A 15,989-nucleotide genomic window follows, 5' to 3' on the forward strand; every position below is an offset into this window, starting at 1 on the left:
GCGCGTATAGTCTATATCTAACATTTCTTAGCTTAGAATAAAATGTTGTTAAAGGTTTGACTGGTTTTAGTAATCTACAATTAAAGAACATAAAGGTGTATATTTTTTAACTTTGGTTTACATTTTAGAATAAAATTGTCTATAGATTTAATCGGAATATGAAATGTCTTCTTCAAATTTTCTTTACTGCAATAACGATCGTTTTAGTATCAACCTGGTTTTTATTTAGTTATAAATTATTACACCAACCTGTTGCAACTTATCGACGTGCACCACATAGTTGCAAGCCAAATACAAGAGAACCTAAATTTAAACTAGGAAATGTAAAGGAAAACCGTTACATAGCTGTAGTTATTCCAAGTATTGTAAGAGAAAAAGCAGATTACTTGACCAGAACTTTGTCCGGTTTAATAGATAAATTAAACGCCACACTAAGGGACAAAACCGTCTTTGTAGTGTATTTAGCTGATGACGATGATACCCTATTTCATATGAACGCTAACATAATTCAGCAACAATTTTTAAAGGAAGTAAATGAGGGTCTAATTGTAGTAAGTTTTGGACGACATTTAAAATTATTATTAAATTTGAAAATTCTTAAAGAGAGAAGATTTTCTATTTTTGTATCAGGATAGCAGAAAAAACGTTTATTAATTGAGAATTAGTTTAACATGATAATGAAATTTAGATTATTTCCCCGCCTGCTGAATTACATTCAAATTGGAAAAACGAGCTTTTTAACAATTTTGGAGATTCTGCATTACGAAACCAATGGCGTTCAAAACAAAACTTAGACATGGAATATTTGATGACGTATGTAATGCGGCACATTAATTTCACATACTTTTTAATGATGGAAGATGACGTAGATCCAGTAAATAGATATATGGATATGGTACTTGAAGTAAGTGAATATTATATCTTATATCTTTGTAAGTTAAGACAGAACTAACGAAACTACATAGTTGCGCGCAATTCATTATTTTTTTTATATTAGCCACTGTTAATTACTTAATTAAGTCTTTAACAGTTTGCTAAATAAGGGATGGTTTAAGTAATAAAACACACCAGGAACTAATAGACCCAATGACTGTATCATATAGAATAGCATAACGTACCGCTATTGTTTTTCTAAGAAAGGCAGGAAACGCAGTTGTCTTACAATAACATAACGCACCAAAAGTTTAAAAATCTAATTATATCCAACCAACGTTTATTCATGTTGCTTTTTTGAAAAAAATTCCCCAAAACAGCTAAAAAGTTCAACTAATTTATATTTCAGTTTGCCGAACAAAAACCCACTTCGGAATGGGAATTTTGCTCGTTCACGAGGGTTGGTGGAGCTGGTAAACTGTTTCATAAAGCCTCGTTGGTTCGATTTGCTGGCCTTATAAAACATTTTTGGAATACTAAACCCCTGGATTGGTTGATTACCGATTTGGTTCGTTTAAGATATTGTGGCGACGAAGAAACTTTAGCTAAGTGTGTTCCGCGAAGTAACCAAGACATTAGAATTCATCCACAAAAGTTGTTTTTTCACACTGGCGTGTAAGTATAACAAAAAGTATTGCTTTAAAACATAAAAGAGCAATTATTTCAGCTTTCAACAGTTGTTAAATGTAAGTTTGACAACTATTCTCTGCAGATCTAATAATCCACATATTTGTGTTATATTTATAGAAAATCATCAAGAAAAGATTCCTAATTTACAATTTGTTTTGTGTAAGGGTTATATTAGAACCATTAACGGAAGCTGCCTTCTATTGAACATACAAACCCCGGTCAAAAATTTTAAATTTATTAACTTTTAAATTAAACATATAAATAAATCACAGTAGGGGTAAATAAGTTAATACTACAAAACAGATTAATAGAAAACCATAACAATTAGCAATAATACGAGCTGGCAACATCTTGAAATATATTTGTGCAAACTTTGTTGTACAAGAAATTTTTATACAGTTTTTGATTCATTTTCGTTTGTTTTGACCCTGTAATAGTATAAATACATCTACTAAACCTTTTGCATTTCTGCGATTTGGCAAATAACTAAATTTTTGTTGTAGCTTATTGAATTTAATTCGCGATATATTTTATACCATCATCATAGAATATCAGTTAAATGTGGTGATCTATTATATCTAAATAAGCTTTTTGTACTTATTTTTTAGAAATTAATATTTATTAATTCAGAAATAAATTTATATAATTTGCATTCTAAATGTATTGATGTTACCTGTTTTGCACTTAGGTATCTTAACATAGTAGGCACCGGACGACTAGCTAAGGCAGGAGTATTTACACAATTTCTGTCATCCTTAGAACTAGTTGCCATATTTAAAGAAACTGCAGATATAGTCTGTTTGTCAGGGCGACCTTAAAACAAATTGTATCATCACCCAACAAAACCCCTTAGTTTTATACACCAACTTACAAAAGAAATTTGGTCTTTTACATTAAAGATAAAATGGATATGCAGAACAAATTATTACTTGGAATTCCACCAGTGTTTTCTCGCTGTTGGTGTATTTCAATCCAGTGTTCACTTATTCGAGATGTATTCTCATTTGTTCTCGATCCAATTCGAATATTTGTACAGGATTGGTCTGATGTCTTTTCAATGGTTGTGTTGCCCTATATTTAAAAAATAAACTACTTTGAAACGCCTTTTTTATGATAAGAAACATTTCTTTACTATAATCGAATGCAAATATAAGCAAAATTTCTAAATTAAAGAGTGTATAATTACTTGAGTATAACTTCGTCCACTCTTAGTTTTTTGAGTAACAATAAATGGATCAGTTTCCTCCTCTGATTGAAGAAAGATATCGCCTTGGCCAGATTTAATTTGTGATCTAGTCTTCCTTGGGTGGTGTTTTTTCTCATCGATATTGGTTACTGCATTTAAGGTAGCAACTGTACTCATGTTATCCCAATTATCATCATCGTCAGATAACATATCATCTAAATTTTCATTTATTAAAAAAAGGCGTAGTAAAATGATTTTTTTGGTAGAATTCTTGTTACCTCCAGATGTAGGCAATCGATGTCCTAGGTTTTTTCTACGAATTATTGGACTGTCCTCAATTGTTAGAACCGAAAATCTTTCAGAAGGTTTATTAGCACGGCTTGATACTTTGGGTGGAAGATTTTCTGACAAAGGTTTTTGACCTTGTTGTTTAAATAAACCATTTTTTCGCTTGGGTCTCTGGCTAAAACTGTAAAGATATTGAAAATTGTTTAAATATTATATTTATGGTAATTGTAATAGTTTAAACAATCAAAAAAAGTTACTTACGGAATACCATCATCATGACGGTGCAAGTTGTCTTCAATATTTTTTTGGTTATGGGTGACAATTTTTCGGGGATGTTCATTTCTGAAAAATTATATAAAAATGACCCTTTTTTTTGATTTAATATGAAGATAGGTAATATCAACAAAACATACGTTTCTCTGCCTTGACCCATCAACGATCTTCGAAGTTCAGCAATATTGGCAACAACTGGTGGCACCCTTCCATTTCTAGCATTAACTGACATCCCTATACGATCTGACATTCCTAAATAATATTACTCTACTTATTACTTGTAAATTTTAGACATTCACTTTGATATATTTTTTCGGTTGTTTTACTTGCTTACTTCTAAGTAATTAAAGTAGGCTGTATAAGCCTAATTTACTATACTTTATGTTAACTAAGATATTTATGTGCTAAAACAAAAAAATAAAAATCACCAAAGAAGGAATCTTCATTTGCCTCATAATTTTTTGTTCTCATTCTGTTGTTGTGGCCATCGGTTATTTTATCAGGAGTGGCTGGTTTAATGTAGTATCTAAATAAAATTACACATTCTATAATACATGAATATTTATAATTTTTTAGGATTTCTAAGAAACTAAACCATTTATTGTATAGAGCATCAAAATAAATTTTTCTACCTGTTGCTTTGGACAGAAAGAGAATCAGGATCAGACTCCATAATCAGTGAAGTTGTTTTCTTTATTCCCTGTGGAATTATTGGACTTTCTGTTCTAGGTGGTAAGACTACTTCTCCCTTAAATAATAGAAGGTTAAAGTTAATACCAAATCATGTGTTTGGTTATGGCTTACCTTTACTAATCCTTTCACCATTGCTTGATTAATTGTGCGAAGTCTTGGAGGTAGTGTAAAAGTTGATTCAGAGTGTTCCCTTGGAGTAGTCATAGTTTTGTGCATAGACGACAATCCACTTTCATTTAAAGAATTTTCAAAATGTGGTTCACTTAATTTGTCATCTTTATGTAAAGTATTGGACTTTGATTCTACAATACCATGTTTTAGGGTATTGTTTGATAATGTTTTAGGCAATGGCAAATTTGACACAATATTCGCCTCTTCAGAAAAATTACTATTTTGAGAGATTTTTTCCCCGTGTTGCTTTTCTAGTCTTCCCTGTTCCCATGGTAACCTCTGCAATTCCCTGTGAGGCTTAACATCAGGATGCATACCTGCGACATTGTCTTTGTTTTTAGGTATACTTTTTTGTAAAGCATGTGGTTTATGACCATTAGGTGAAAAAAATTCATTGTTTTCTGCAGAGGTTTTTGTTGCAAAATAATGATCCTTGTTAACAGGTGATAAAGTAGTTTGTTTTGTTGATTCTGTTTGCAAATGATGAGTTTTGTTGATTTTTATTAAAGTTTCGGTTGAGTTTGGTACAGTTGACTGCTTCTAAAAACCAATAACAAATCTTATCAATACAAAACTTCCACCAAAACAAGACCTAATTTACAAAAAAAAACAGTAGTAAAAATTGTTATTGTTTTGATAATTTTTTACCGGTTGGGCCTTTTTATTGTTCCCACTGAATGGCCTCGGGCTTCGATATGTGGCAGTGATACCTTCACTGTTACTTTGTGGGGGTCGGGTGTTGCTGTCAAACAAATTCTTTCCTCCAAAGGTGGCAGAAAGGCTTCCACTTGGCTCAATAACTCTATTAACAAAAATCAACTTATAATATAAATAAAAAAAGATAAAAAAGTTATTAAAGCACCACTAAAATAGGTTAATAATATCATTTAAACAGGTAGGTTACACATGAAGTATTTATTTCATTGTTATTGCTTGCAAAATAATAATTCTAATTAAAAGTAAAAGAGATATCGTTTAACAAAGAAAATCTAAATATAAGATTTTAAGAAATTGTGATGTGAACTCTAAAAATACATGCAAGATAAGAAAAAGATTTTTAAGATTGAGAATATAAAATCCATATAGATCAGTTAGTTGATTAGTTAAAACTAAAAGGAAAATATACCTTGGCACATCTGGAGGCAAATCAGACGTAGAAACGCATCTAGAGCCAGGACGTAAAATAGTTGTCTGTGATGTCATAAATGAAGATTCTAATGGTATATTAGATTGCTTTAGTTAGCTAAACTAATGATCCAATAAAAAAAGTTTGAAATTACTTGTTTAAATTAGAAATACAGAAAGCTAAAATCTACAATCAAAAAAGAGTTATAACTACTACATTTCTACTGCTTTTCAAGTGTGCAAGTGTAAATTAAATAATTGCACAATGATTTTTAAAACTAAAAATTACCTGACTCTGGTCTTTCCCCTTCCACCTTAAGTTGCTTATTTTTAAACCCGGCTGGCACAATTTGATCCCCAGTATTTGATGATTTTTTCTATATTTAAAAGGTTATAAAAGTACAGAAAAACTTCAACACAAAACCTCAAAAATTAAAATACAAAACGGGTATTAAAGTTTAAAGCAAGTGCTTGATGATTTAAAAGTATAACCTTAAACTTTATACCTGTTTTTGACTTATATCATCTCTTCTCTGCTGCATGGCAGCCACAGCTACTAAATGTTTTTGCGCAAGCAATCTCTGTTGTCCTGCACTTAGTTGACGCCTTAAAGCTGATTGTCGAAGCAACTCATATTGTTCTTCAGCTATAATTAACAACGAAGTTTTGTGAAATAGTACAAAAAATATTACAGATATTTTAACAAGGCACAATAGTAGTGTAGTGTAGTAGTAAGAACACTTGCTACACCACAATTATATCGTGGGATCAATCCCCACTGCTCTAATGCTGTAGCGTCCTTGAGTAAGGCGCTATAAACGGTAAGAACTCCTGCTGAGCCAGCACTTAATCAGCAGCATAAATACCGGGCAATTATAATCTATAATATCCCAAACTGCCACAGGAAAAAAAAAAGACTGGGTCGAAGTAACTGATGTTACTCTATGCTTACGTCGCGCATTCGACCTTTCCACATCGAGGACAAAGATAAATACAAAAACAAAAGTAGTTTGGTTAATTTCACTGCAAGTAAACCAAGAAATCCACACCTTACAAACATTTTTAGACAAAATAACATTGCATATTGGCATAGTAGTATAACATTATATTTTTAACCTTATTGCCAAAACCTTAAGTTACAACAAAATATATTGTGTTAATAGCATATTCATAAACACAACACAAAGGGTTAAGTTTCACAGCATTAGCTGCAAACCTAAAATGGCTTCTTTGTTAACCTCTTCAACATCTGCTTCACTTTCTGACTCAGGTAAAGAGTCAGGTTGAGGAGACCACTGACAGGAAGCGTTTACCATTTGAGGTGTATCTGACTTTTCTGAGTCAGATCCTATGATTTGTGTTACACGGCCATGTTTATTTAACATACTGATATGAATATTAGTTTTAAATTAAAATGTATAATTATACAATATAATGTGAAATATAACTTATGCTCTTCTAGTTCAGGCAAAAAAACATAGAGGCATATGCCAAAAAATATACATAGCCTATACAAATACCAGTACGCTACTGAAATAAAATAATATTTATTTTTAAAATAATTTTAAATCATGTTTAAATATTAAAGTTATATGGTAACTTACCACTTAAACGACCAAGGTGGTTGGCTAAATATTGCACAGTAAAATTTCCATCTCTTGAGTTGCTTATACCATTCTTGGTGTATTTTAATGGGTAATCTAAAAAAAGAAATTTAGATTCAAGTTTAAAGATACATATGTGAATATTTACACAGTTACTGAAAACTTAAAATACTTGAGGTATATTAACGTAAATTTACCCTTTTTTGGATCAGGTGCCATCAGCACCCCACTTCGCATGTATGCTGACGTAAGAGCTTCTAAGTAATCAGACTAAAAGAAAAAAGATATATTTAAAAGTGATGCATTTTACAATTCGAAGACTTGTTGTTGTAAATATAATGGTTGACCCCCATGTTAATTACTACACAATATATGATTGCTAATGACAAAAAAATCAAAACCCAATTCAACATAAATTTGAAAATGTTAGTTACTCAACTCTTCTGCCATTAAATCCAGCACGAGCAAATAAGAAACCGAGCATCGGATCGGAATACTTCAATGACACTGTTGTTAGCTGTTAGAAAATAAATTTATACACTACAAGTAAAAAACAAAACCAGTTTTATTTATGCATGTTAGTTGAAAAATAATTTTCTGTGTTCACAATTTTATTCCAAAACAGTTTTTTAAAATCTTAAGGCAAATTTGTTAAAATCTTATAAATACTTTTTTGTAATTTATATATAACTCAAGCTTTAGGCAGTTAATAAAGCATGCATTTTAATACAGTTATGTTTTCCTAATTAGTACACCTTACATAAGCTTTCCTAACTTAATAACATGCACTGTTTTTCCTTTTGATTTATTAAAAATAACTTTACTAAACTACAGTTGGGTATACAACGTGGGAAGATTTAGTGTTAATCAATTTAGCTCCATAAAAAAACAACTTCTTGTGTTTTCTGGACTTCTGGTCTGGTGCAGTTTTGAGTGGAAACCATTTGTGTTTTAGATTATCAAACATATTAGAGGGCACCCTTGTCATTTTCTTGTAGACTTTGTTCCTGTTGTTTTCATGTACTCGTTCAATTTGCACATGGGATTGCGCAGTTGTAGGTGCTGTGTAATACTTCAAGGTTTTCTTGTGTGAAATTCGATGAGAATTATTTGATGAACTTGTTGCTAACCTTGGCGTTAACACAGCATAATCCTTGATTCCCAATGATGCTTTACTACTGCTACAGCTTGTTTTATAATTGGAAAACATTATTGTTTCAGCTGAGTGGGTTTTACGACCACTTTTTGGGCATGAAATGTAGTGTGCCTTGGTAATTGGGGGAGTACGCCTGGCTGCGGTATCCAGTATTTTATTTAAATCTTCCAACTTATTTTGTGCCAACTGAGTTGTATAGTTGTTTGCATTATTTCCAGCTTTTAGTTTCTTAATATAATATGCTCTTGCTTCATCAGAATCATGCAAATTAGTCATCGATATTGCGGTGATTAAATTTGTAAGAGACTCAGCACCTTTCTCAAACTTGGTCTGCTTTGGATTCAAATTTTTAAGATACATCATCTCCTCAACATGAAAATTACCTGGCAATGCTTTTCTAAGCGTATTAACAACTGTTTGAGTTTTCACTGGCTGTTGCTTTACACTCTGAATATACTTTTTCCCCTTTTCTGTAAAAGCTTTAGTCACATCCAATCTCACTTCACTTTCTTTTTCCTTAACCTCAGAGTTAACCTCACTGACCACAGTTAAACCTGCATTGCTGGATTTTGCAACAGCCTTTACATAATTTTCAATCAGATTCGAACAATCTCCTGACCTCATTCTAATGCATGTTGGCGTGGGACCTAAAGCTACGTTCATTGTGTATTTTGGAGTAGCAGGGGATGTGGATACTTTCTTAACTAAAGAACTGCTCTTGACTGTGACTGTTTTATTTCGCGGAGCAAACTGAACAAAATTAGCTTTTTTGGTGTGAAGTGGTATTTGGAATTTGCCTTCCTATAAAAAAACAGGGAACATAACATTAGCTGTTACTTTGATTGACTTGCTATGGCAATTATTCCGTCTTTATGTTGCTTACTATTTCTTTGTGAGCATGACTTTAACAAGTAAAAGTTAGTGTATGTTCAAATCATGCATGTTAGTGATTTATTTACAAAATAAATAAAACATTTGATGTAAGTAAAATAGGCAACTAAACAAAGCATGAAGCTGAGTTAAAAAAAATTAATAATAACACTATTATTGCAAAAATTCATAATACTGCTATTAAAATAGTCAATAGAAGGTAACAAAACAAGTTTACATAAAAATTTATTTAGATAAAAATTGCCTTTAAGGCACTATTAAGCCTAAAATAACGAGCATATTAAATAGGTTTAAAACCTAATGTATAAATTCTATAATATAATTGTTGTAGCCTTCTAAACACTGCAAATAAAAATAATCAAACTACATACTTAAAACCACAACAAAAAGTTAGCATAAAATTAATTAAATACCAAATCAGTAAAAAAAAAGGCCTTGGTAGGGAAAAATGTTAAAATAAAAATATTACTCCAAAATTAGTATTGTGTTAAAACTATAAGCTAAGCATAATGTTATTAACATTAATAATTAGGGTAAAAAATGGATGACTTTGCATCTATGAAGTACCTTCTTTTGCGATTTTTCTGTTCCTCTATCATCTGTAAAACCAGCGGAGGGATTTGGATTTCCTGATCTGTCGTCACGTTTTCTACCACTAGAGGTCTGTGCATATCTGGTAAAACAAAATAATGGATTTAAACATAACAGATATATTTTAGTCTAAAAATAGTAATAATGTTTTGGGAGTTAAAACAAATAATTTGGAATAAACCCAAAACAGATTTAGTAATAATATATTTTATTGTTTACCTTAGTGTTTTAGTTTTGTCATGAGGTAGCTTGGCACTTTGTGTTGTAGGTTTAGTTTCAACAGGTACAGTCACAACAGTCTGGAACAATATTAAAATATGGTAAGGTCAATGAAAAATGCTTATACAGCCAAATAAAACTTATTTTACTTTCACAGGAGACACTTTGTTTCTTTCCTTCCTAGATCTCATTTTCTTTTTTCTTTGTAATTTCGGAGCGATGGCAAGAAGATGAACCGGAAGTCCGTCATCACAGGAGGAGTCTGATCCAGATGTATCTGACTCCATATCACTGATGTACTCATCCAAATTAACATCCATAACTACAATAAAAATGAATAAATTTAAAAAAAAGTAAATTTTGTTACTAATATGGAAAACATAATTTTATATTTGAGGGCTTGGCCATATAATATGTTAGCATAACTAAGTGGAAAAGTTAAAATGTAAAACAAAATGCAGTTATGTTAAAACATAACAAGCAGTGATGTTAAAAGCTAATCCTTACCATTAGGATTCTGTAATTGTAATTTCTTAAGAATTTGTTTCTTGAGCCGATCTTGTAACTCTCTCATACATGCTGCAACTTTTGATGGATCAGGATCACAATAATCCAGTAAAGTGTCACAGAAATAAAAACCCATTCGTTCCAAGTCTCTGGTGCTCAGATGAGTGTTTTTGCGATCACCTGACAACGAACTTCCACCAAAAGTAGCTTCCATAGTGTAACTGTAAAAAATACTAAATTTAAAGTTGGACCAGCTTAAAATGGCCATTAAAGGTCAACTATTTAAAACGATTGTATTTTTGTAAGTTTTAGAATATAAGTAACTTTATTTTTAAACTAACAAAACAAACCTATTCATAATGCCCAAACACCACATAACAATTCTTCCTGTGCCTTCCTTACTTCTTTGTACTTTATACTTACAACTTTCAAATGAGAATAATTCAGTAGCATTTTTTGATAACATCAAAGGAAAAACCTCAAATAAAATTAAAATTAAACAAATAAAAAAATTTTCTTGTGTATGGTTACTTTTATTTAGAACTTAAATTAAACAAAATTAATTAAAATTTGCCTTATTTTCAAAAAGCTTTATTTATTTGTTAAACTACCATACTAGATTAAATCTACATAATTTTTACTGTGCATACAACAGTTATATAAAATTTCAATACTTACTCTTTCTCTTAATCGTTTTTGAGGATTTCTTTTATTTTCACAACCATAAATAAAGATATTATTTTTTCTAGAATGTCCATGTAAATCACAATAAAGTACAACTTCTCGTTCTGCCACCAAACGCTTTGCCATAATTCGAGTATGCCAAATTGATGGAAAAGAATCTTTTAATACCGACTTGTAATTACGATTTAGATCTCGGCCAGCTAATGAACATCTAAAAAAATATACTTTAAAATTTTAATATATTAATAAAGTGTTACCAAATTGTTTTTAAAAACACAAAATTAAAAAAAAGATTTACTTTTAAAAAATAGGGGCTCACCTATAATTTCCAACAATAACACCATCAGGATTTAACATTGGGACAATTTTAAATATAAAAGTATCCCGTAGAAGCTGAAAAATATTTAAGAAAATGTTATTTCTTAAAACTTAATGAAAAATTTTAAAACATGAAAAAATGAATTTATTTTATGTCCAATAAACACATTTTCTAATTATAAGAAATTAAACACATTTGGACATTAAAACAAGTTTGAAAATGAAAACAAGTAAACTTTATTTTTAATATTGCCGTTTAAAAAAAAATTGACATTTTTTAAAAAAGATATTACCTTTGCATCAGCTGAACTTCCTGTCAAATAATCCAAAAATCCCTTCATCATCCAAGAAGAGTTTGTTTCACCTGGGTGAACTCTTGCTGTAAGGATAACCGCCTTTTTGGCTCGAGATATCTCAGGGTTCCGGGATGGGGAGGTGACAGTTAAAATATAAACCAAATTGCCTAAAAAAATTAAAAACTTTTTTGTCTTTATGAATTTAATAACTAATTAAACCTATTTTACTACCATTTCTGTCAAAAAATTAAGTTTATTTGATTTTAATTCAAAATAAAATTTTTACCAGCTAGTGTTCTGCATAAAACTCTTTGTTTACAAAATCTTGATCTGACAGGATCATTTGCCAACTCCAGTAAATATTCCTAAAACAAAGTTTATTTGTTTTAAAATAAAAACTAACAACAAAAAAAATGCATTAACAGTAGTCACCTGTAAATCAGTGTAAGTGTAGGGAAAACAATGCGCAAAATAACAACAGTCATCTTTATATGGAAAATCGCAGGTCCATGTTAACGAATAATAAGTTCTACCATTACTACTGCATAGATTGTTTCTATAATAGCGAATGTTGGTACCAGCCCTTACCCAACCAATCTAAAAAAACAATAAATTTTATGAATATATAAGGCAGCTGTATTAATTTAAATCTTTTATATACAAAATATTGTATTTTTGTTAAATAGTTAAAAAATTGAAGGTCTAATAGTTTTGGGAATTTACTTTGTTTTTCTTTGCATTAAGTTCAGAATACCAAACAGGTCTCATTCCTTGATTATATAAACTAGATGGCTTCATCAAATTAACAATCGTAAAGCGATAATTTTTACCAGGTCTCATATTTCGCACCCTAAAAATTAAATACGAAATAAAAATAACATTAATATGCTTAACAAGTTGACAAAATTAAAAATCAGTTTGTTTATAAAGCCTATCAAAAAAAACTTTATTTGCCATTAAAATAATATTTAGAATACACAAAATTATAATCGGTTTAAAACAGGTTAAATACACAAGCTCCAATCAATATAGCAAGCTCTCATCCTTTTATGAAATAAACAATTAAAGTTGTCTTAAGTTTACCATAGCCACAACAATGTAACAAAGGAATACCTGAAGAAGAACCATTGAGTGTGTTTGGTTGTATACAAGTCCGTCCTTAAGGTTAGCTCGTATTCAAAATCGTTTCTAAAAAAAAAATTTAATGTAACTACCAAAATACAAAAAAAAAAAAATTAATAAAAAATCTTAGTTTAAAAATAATTTAAATAAAAAACTTTTTCTTGCTTTAAATTATTAAGTGAAGTTCTTTTTATATAAAACCCACATTTTATCAACTTTAAGTAAATTTCCACTTTCGAATCGAGCTTCAAATTCTAAAGTTAAATTGTCCTCGGAATAATTTCTTGGGGATAAAGTTGTGCTTCTCATCGCAAGTCGACAACCAGCAACCCTTGACCTCATAAAGTAAAGGTCACGACCAGGGTCATTGTAGTAAATCAGCTGAATATTTTAACTTGTTAAAATTGTTTATTTCTTAGAAAATTTAAAAAATGTTTCATAAATAAGAACAATGAAGGTAAAATAACATAACATGATGCTATTTCAAATTTACAATATAAACTAGAATTATTAATTTAAATGGAAATTTAAATACAATTAAACAAAATTTATATTATTAATATATTTAAATTACAAGACATACCTCTCCCTGCTGTGGGCCCCTTACTCCTGGAGTAATTTCCTTTCCAGTCGGTTTATAAAGTGGAATTGGGTCAGGAATAGTATAATCAATAAATCTAATTGCTGGGCACACTACTTGCATGTGAGAAGGCCATCTAAAAAACATTTGTTCCAATATTTAAAATATGCAAAATTATTTTTCAACTTTTCTGTAATTAATATGCTTTAGTTTTATTACCTTGTTGCTTGTTGAGGTCCTGCCTCTTTAGTTAGTGCATAAAGGTTTCTAGGCTCCCTTAATTTGGGAATTTTTCTACCGGCTTGATATTGGAAAACAAGTTGCGTAGTTCGATGTAACAGGTCATCTGGAAGTTGATTTTCACCCGAAAACACTTTAATAAATTTAATTTTTTTGAAATATGCATCATTTTATGTATATGCAAGCCTACAAATTTTTACTAATCTATTTTCTTACATGGTGTATCCATGATTTTGCCCTGGAATTGTTCTTCAACCATGGATAAATCATGTCTTCCACTTAACCTCACATCGTAATTTCTTTTCCATTCTTGTAAACTGTGAAAATTGTCCCTGAAGCTTTGAGTTCGACCTAAATAAAAGTTGTTTACAAAAATTAGTAGCAGTTTTCAATTTTAATATTACAAAGGATTAAATGGTGGGGTTAAGTTATACTAAACTACCTTTAGCAACTGGACCCATATCTTGCATAATTGTTATAAGCAGTTTTATAAATAATATACTATCGTTTAAATGAGCATGCTAATACTCCGATGCACAGTTTTTGTTAACAACATGAGAATCCCTACAGTGCGTTGTCCATCATTAAACTAACCCACAATCTAGAAATTCGAATAACAATGAAAAAAGAAACGCCAACAACCGGCTTTATAGCTGAAAGGACAAAAGGACACTCAATAATTGCCCTATTGTTAAACCGAGAGACACGATAAACAACACAGTGAAAGTTTTTCAAGTAACCTACTTTACTCTCCATGTAAATAAAAAAGCATGGGTTCCATAATCACTAAAATCCCTACTTTATTTGAAGGACAATTGAACCAAAGTGGTCACTAACACTTACAGACAACAGTTCAAATTTTTTTCTACAAATATTTTGTTTCATGTATAGACCTGTCAAAATTTTGTCGAAAACTATGTTTCTTAAAAATTATAAACTTATAAGATAAGCAATACTATATAACCAGTTAAAACTTATTTAATTTACCAAGCATTAACATAATATTACAGTATAAAAAATAGTTTTAAAACAAAACCGTATTTTGAAATTTGAAGCAAAAATAAACGTTAAATGAAAACTTTTTTAACAAAACTATAGTACTTTACATGAAGTACTTGGTTTTGTTGGTTCACCACAATTGCTCAATCAAAAAGGTTTAAACAGGGTTCAGATACCACTGTTTCAATATGACACAGACTTGAAGAACTAAAACTCATTTAATGAAAAGTTTTAAAACTTGTTTAAAAGCTTATTGCTTCCCTTTTAGAAAAACGTTTTTAAGAAACAAAAAGTTACTTAGGATTAAAAAATTTAAAACTTTTTTTTAATTAGATGTTTTTGGAATAAATTTTATTATAAATTTGTCGTTAAAGTTTTAAAATATGGCTTATAATAAAGTTAAAAATATATGTACAATTTATAAAAAAAACAACCCTTTTAAGCAAACAGTAATTTCCACATTTGTTTAACATTGCAACACTAAATATAACAATCGTAGACAAATAATAGAAATTTAAATCAAATCATTGATGAGTCATTGATGACATCACCTAATTAATCACCATCGAACTCATTCAAATACCCAACACTTTAAAACATAAATTTGGAATCAGACCATAACTACTTCAGACCAACGACTTTCACTCAAGTAGCCCAAACATAATTTAAAACATAAAACATTGCGCCAAATTAGCAGCAAATATTACCTGAAGGATAATATGGATAGCGTTGCACATGATGCTTCAAGAAATTGTTAATCGGAACCTAAAAAACAAATTATTATTAGATATAAATGTTGAAATTTTTTTTAATTAGTCCTATTTTTTTAAAGCATTAATGATTAAACAATTTTACTGTTAAAATTACTTTTAAATAACTAATAAGTAAAACAAAGTTGAATAAGTAAATTAAAAAAAAAAAACGGTAATTCCATATCTTACTTCATTTTCTTGTTCTGTTAGGCATTTTTGCTCCAAATTATTTCCATCCCCGATTCCAACTTCCACAAAATCAAACTCAGAGTTTAAAATATTTTCAACCATTGTGCAAATTATTTATAATGCAAGTTAATTGCAGACATTGATTAATTACCTAAAACAAAATATAATACCCATATGAATTACAAAAAAATGTTAAAGTATTGTCAACTTATCTTAATTTAACAAACAAGTAAAAAAATGTGACAAACAAATAAATATAAACTTAACTATTTAACAAATTACAAATAGAAACCTAAACACAACGTGATATGAGACCGCAGGTGGCAGGCAGCAAGTAAGTAACTATTAGTTGATAGATACACAAAACATTAATCTTTAAATAAAACATACCTTTCCATTTTTCCAGGGTTCAAGTTTCCCACAATTCAGTGAAAACAAACATTCCGTTATTCAATAATGTTGACAAAACTCACGTTTTTGTTTAAAAGACTGCTTCGAGTCTCAAGTGACGCTTTAAGTTTCTTAGCAACAATTGCTCCTTA

General features: G+C 30.0%; 2 protein-coding genes across 2 annotated transcripts; one reads left to right on the forward strand and one right to left on the reverse strand.

The window, feature by feature from the left end:
• Positions 1–50: 50 nt before the first annotated feature.
• LOC145740776 (alpha-1,3-mannosyl-glycoprotein 4-beta-N-acetylglucosaminyltransferase A-like) lies at positions 51–2,216 on the forward strand. Its single transcript, XM_082558619.1, has 4 exons — positions 51–551; positions 689–904; positions 1,283–1,548; positions 1,681–2,216. The coding sequence occupies exons 1-4, from the start codon at positions 159–161 to the stop codon at positions 1,703–1,705; spliced, it is 900 nt and encodes a 299-aa protein (XP_082414745.1). The 5' UTR covers positions 51–158; the 3' UTR covers positions 1,706–2,216.
• LOC145740774 (uncharacterized) lies at positions 1,783–15,865 on the reverse strand. The gene is made up of 37 exons (XM_082558616.1): positions 15,838–15,865; positions 15,448–15,598; positions 15,214–15,271; positions 13,724–13,858; positions 13,487–13,640; positions 13,271–13,403; positions 12,893–13,068; positions 12,679–12,753; positions 12,289–12,415; positions 11,998–12,162; positions 11,852–11,930; positions 11,563–11,732; positions 11,271–11,344; positions 10,946–11,162; positions 10,618–10,745; positions 10,268–10,488; positions 9,910–10,082; positions 9,761–9,840; positions 9,518–9,623; positions 7,343–7,420; positions 7,101–7,173; positions 6,904–6,999; positions 6,516–6,647; positions 5,806–5,945; positions 5,589–5,676; positions 5,301–5,388; positions 4,823–4,976; positions 4,115–4,714; positions 3,943–4,058; positions 3,739–3,836; positions 3,451–3,562; positions 3,299–3,379; positions 3,028–3,218; positions 2,750–2,964; positions 2,493–2,634; positions 2,237–2,376; positions 1,783–1,991 (listed from the first exon to the last, which is right to left on the reverse strand). Exons 2-37 carry the CDS (start codon positions 15,547–15,549, stop codon positions 1,971–1,973), a joined length of 4,938 nt encoding a protein of 1,645 aa, XP_082414742.1. The 5' UTR covers positions 15,550–15,598; positions 15,838–15,865; the 3' UTR covers positions 1,783–1,970.
• Between the last annotated feature and the right edge of the window lie 124 nt (positions 15,866–15,989).

Source organism: Corella eumyota, chromosome 1 (assembly GCF_963082875.1).
Source record: "Corella eumyota chromosome 1, kaCorEumy4.1, whole genome shotgun sequence".
NCBI lineage: Eukaryota > Metazoa > Chordata > Ascidiacea > Phlebobranchia > Corellidae > Corella > Corella eumyota.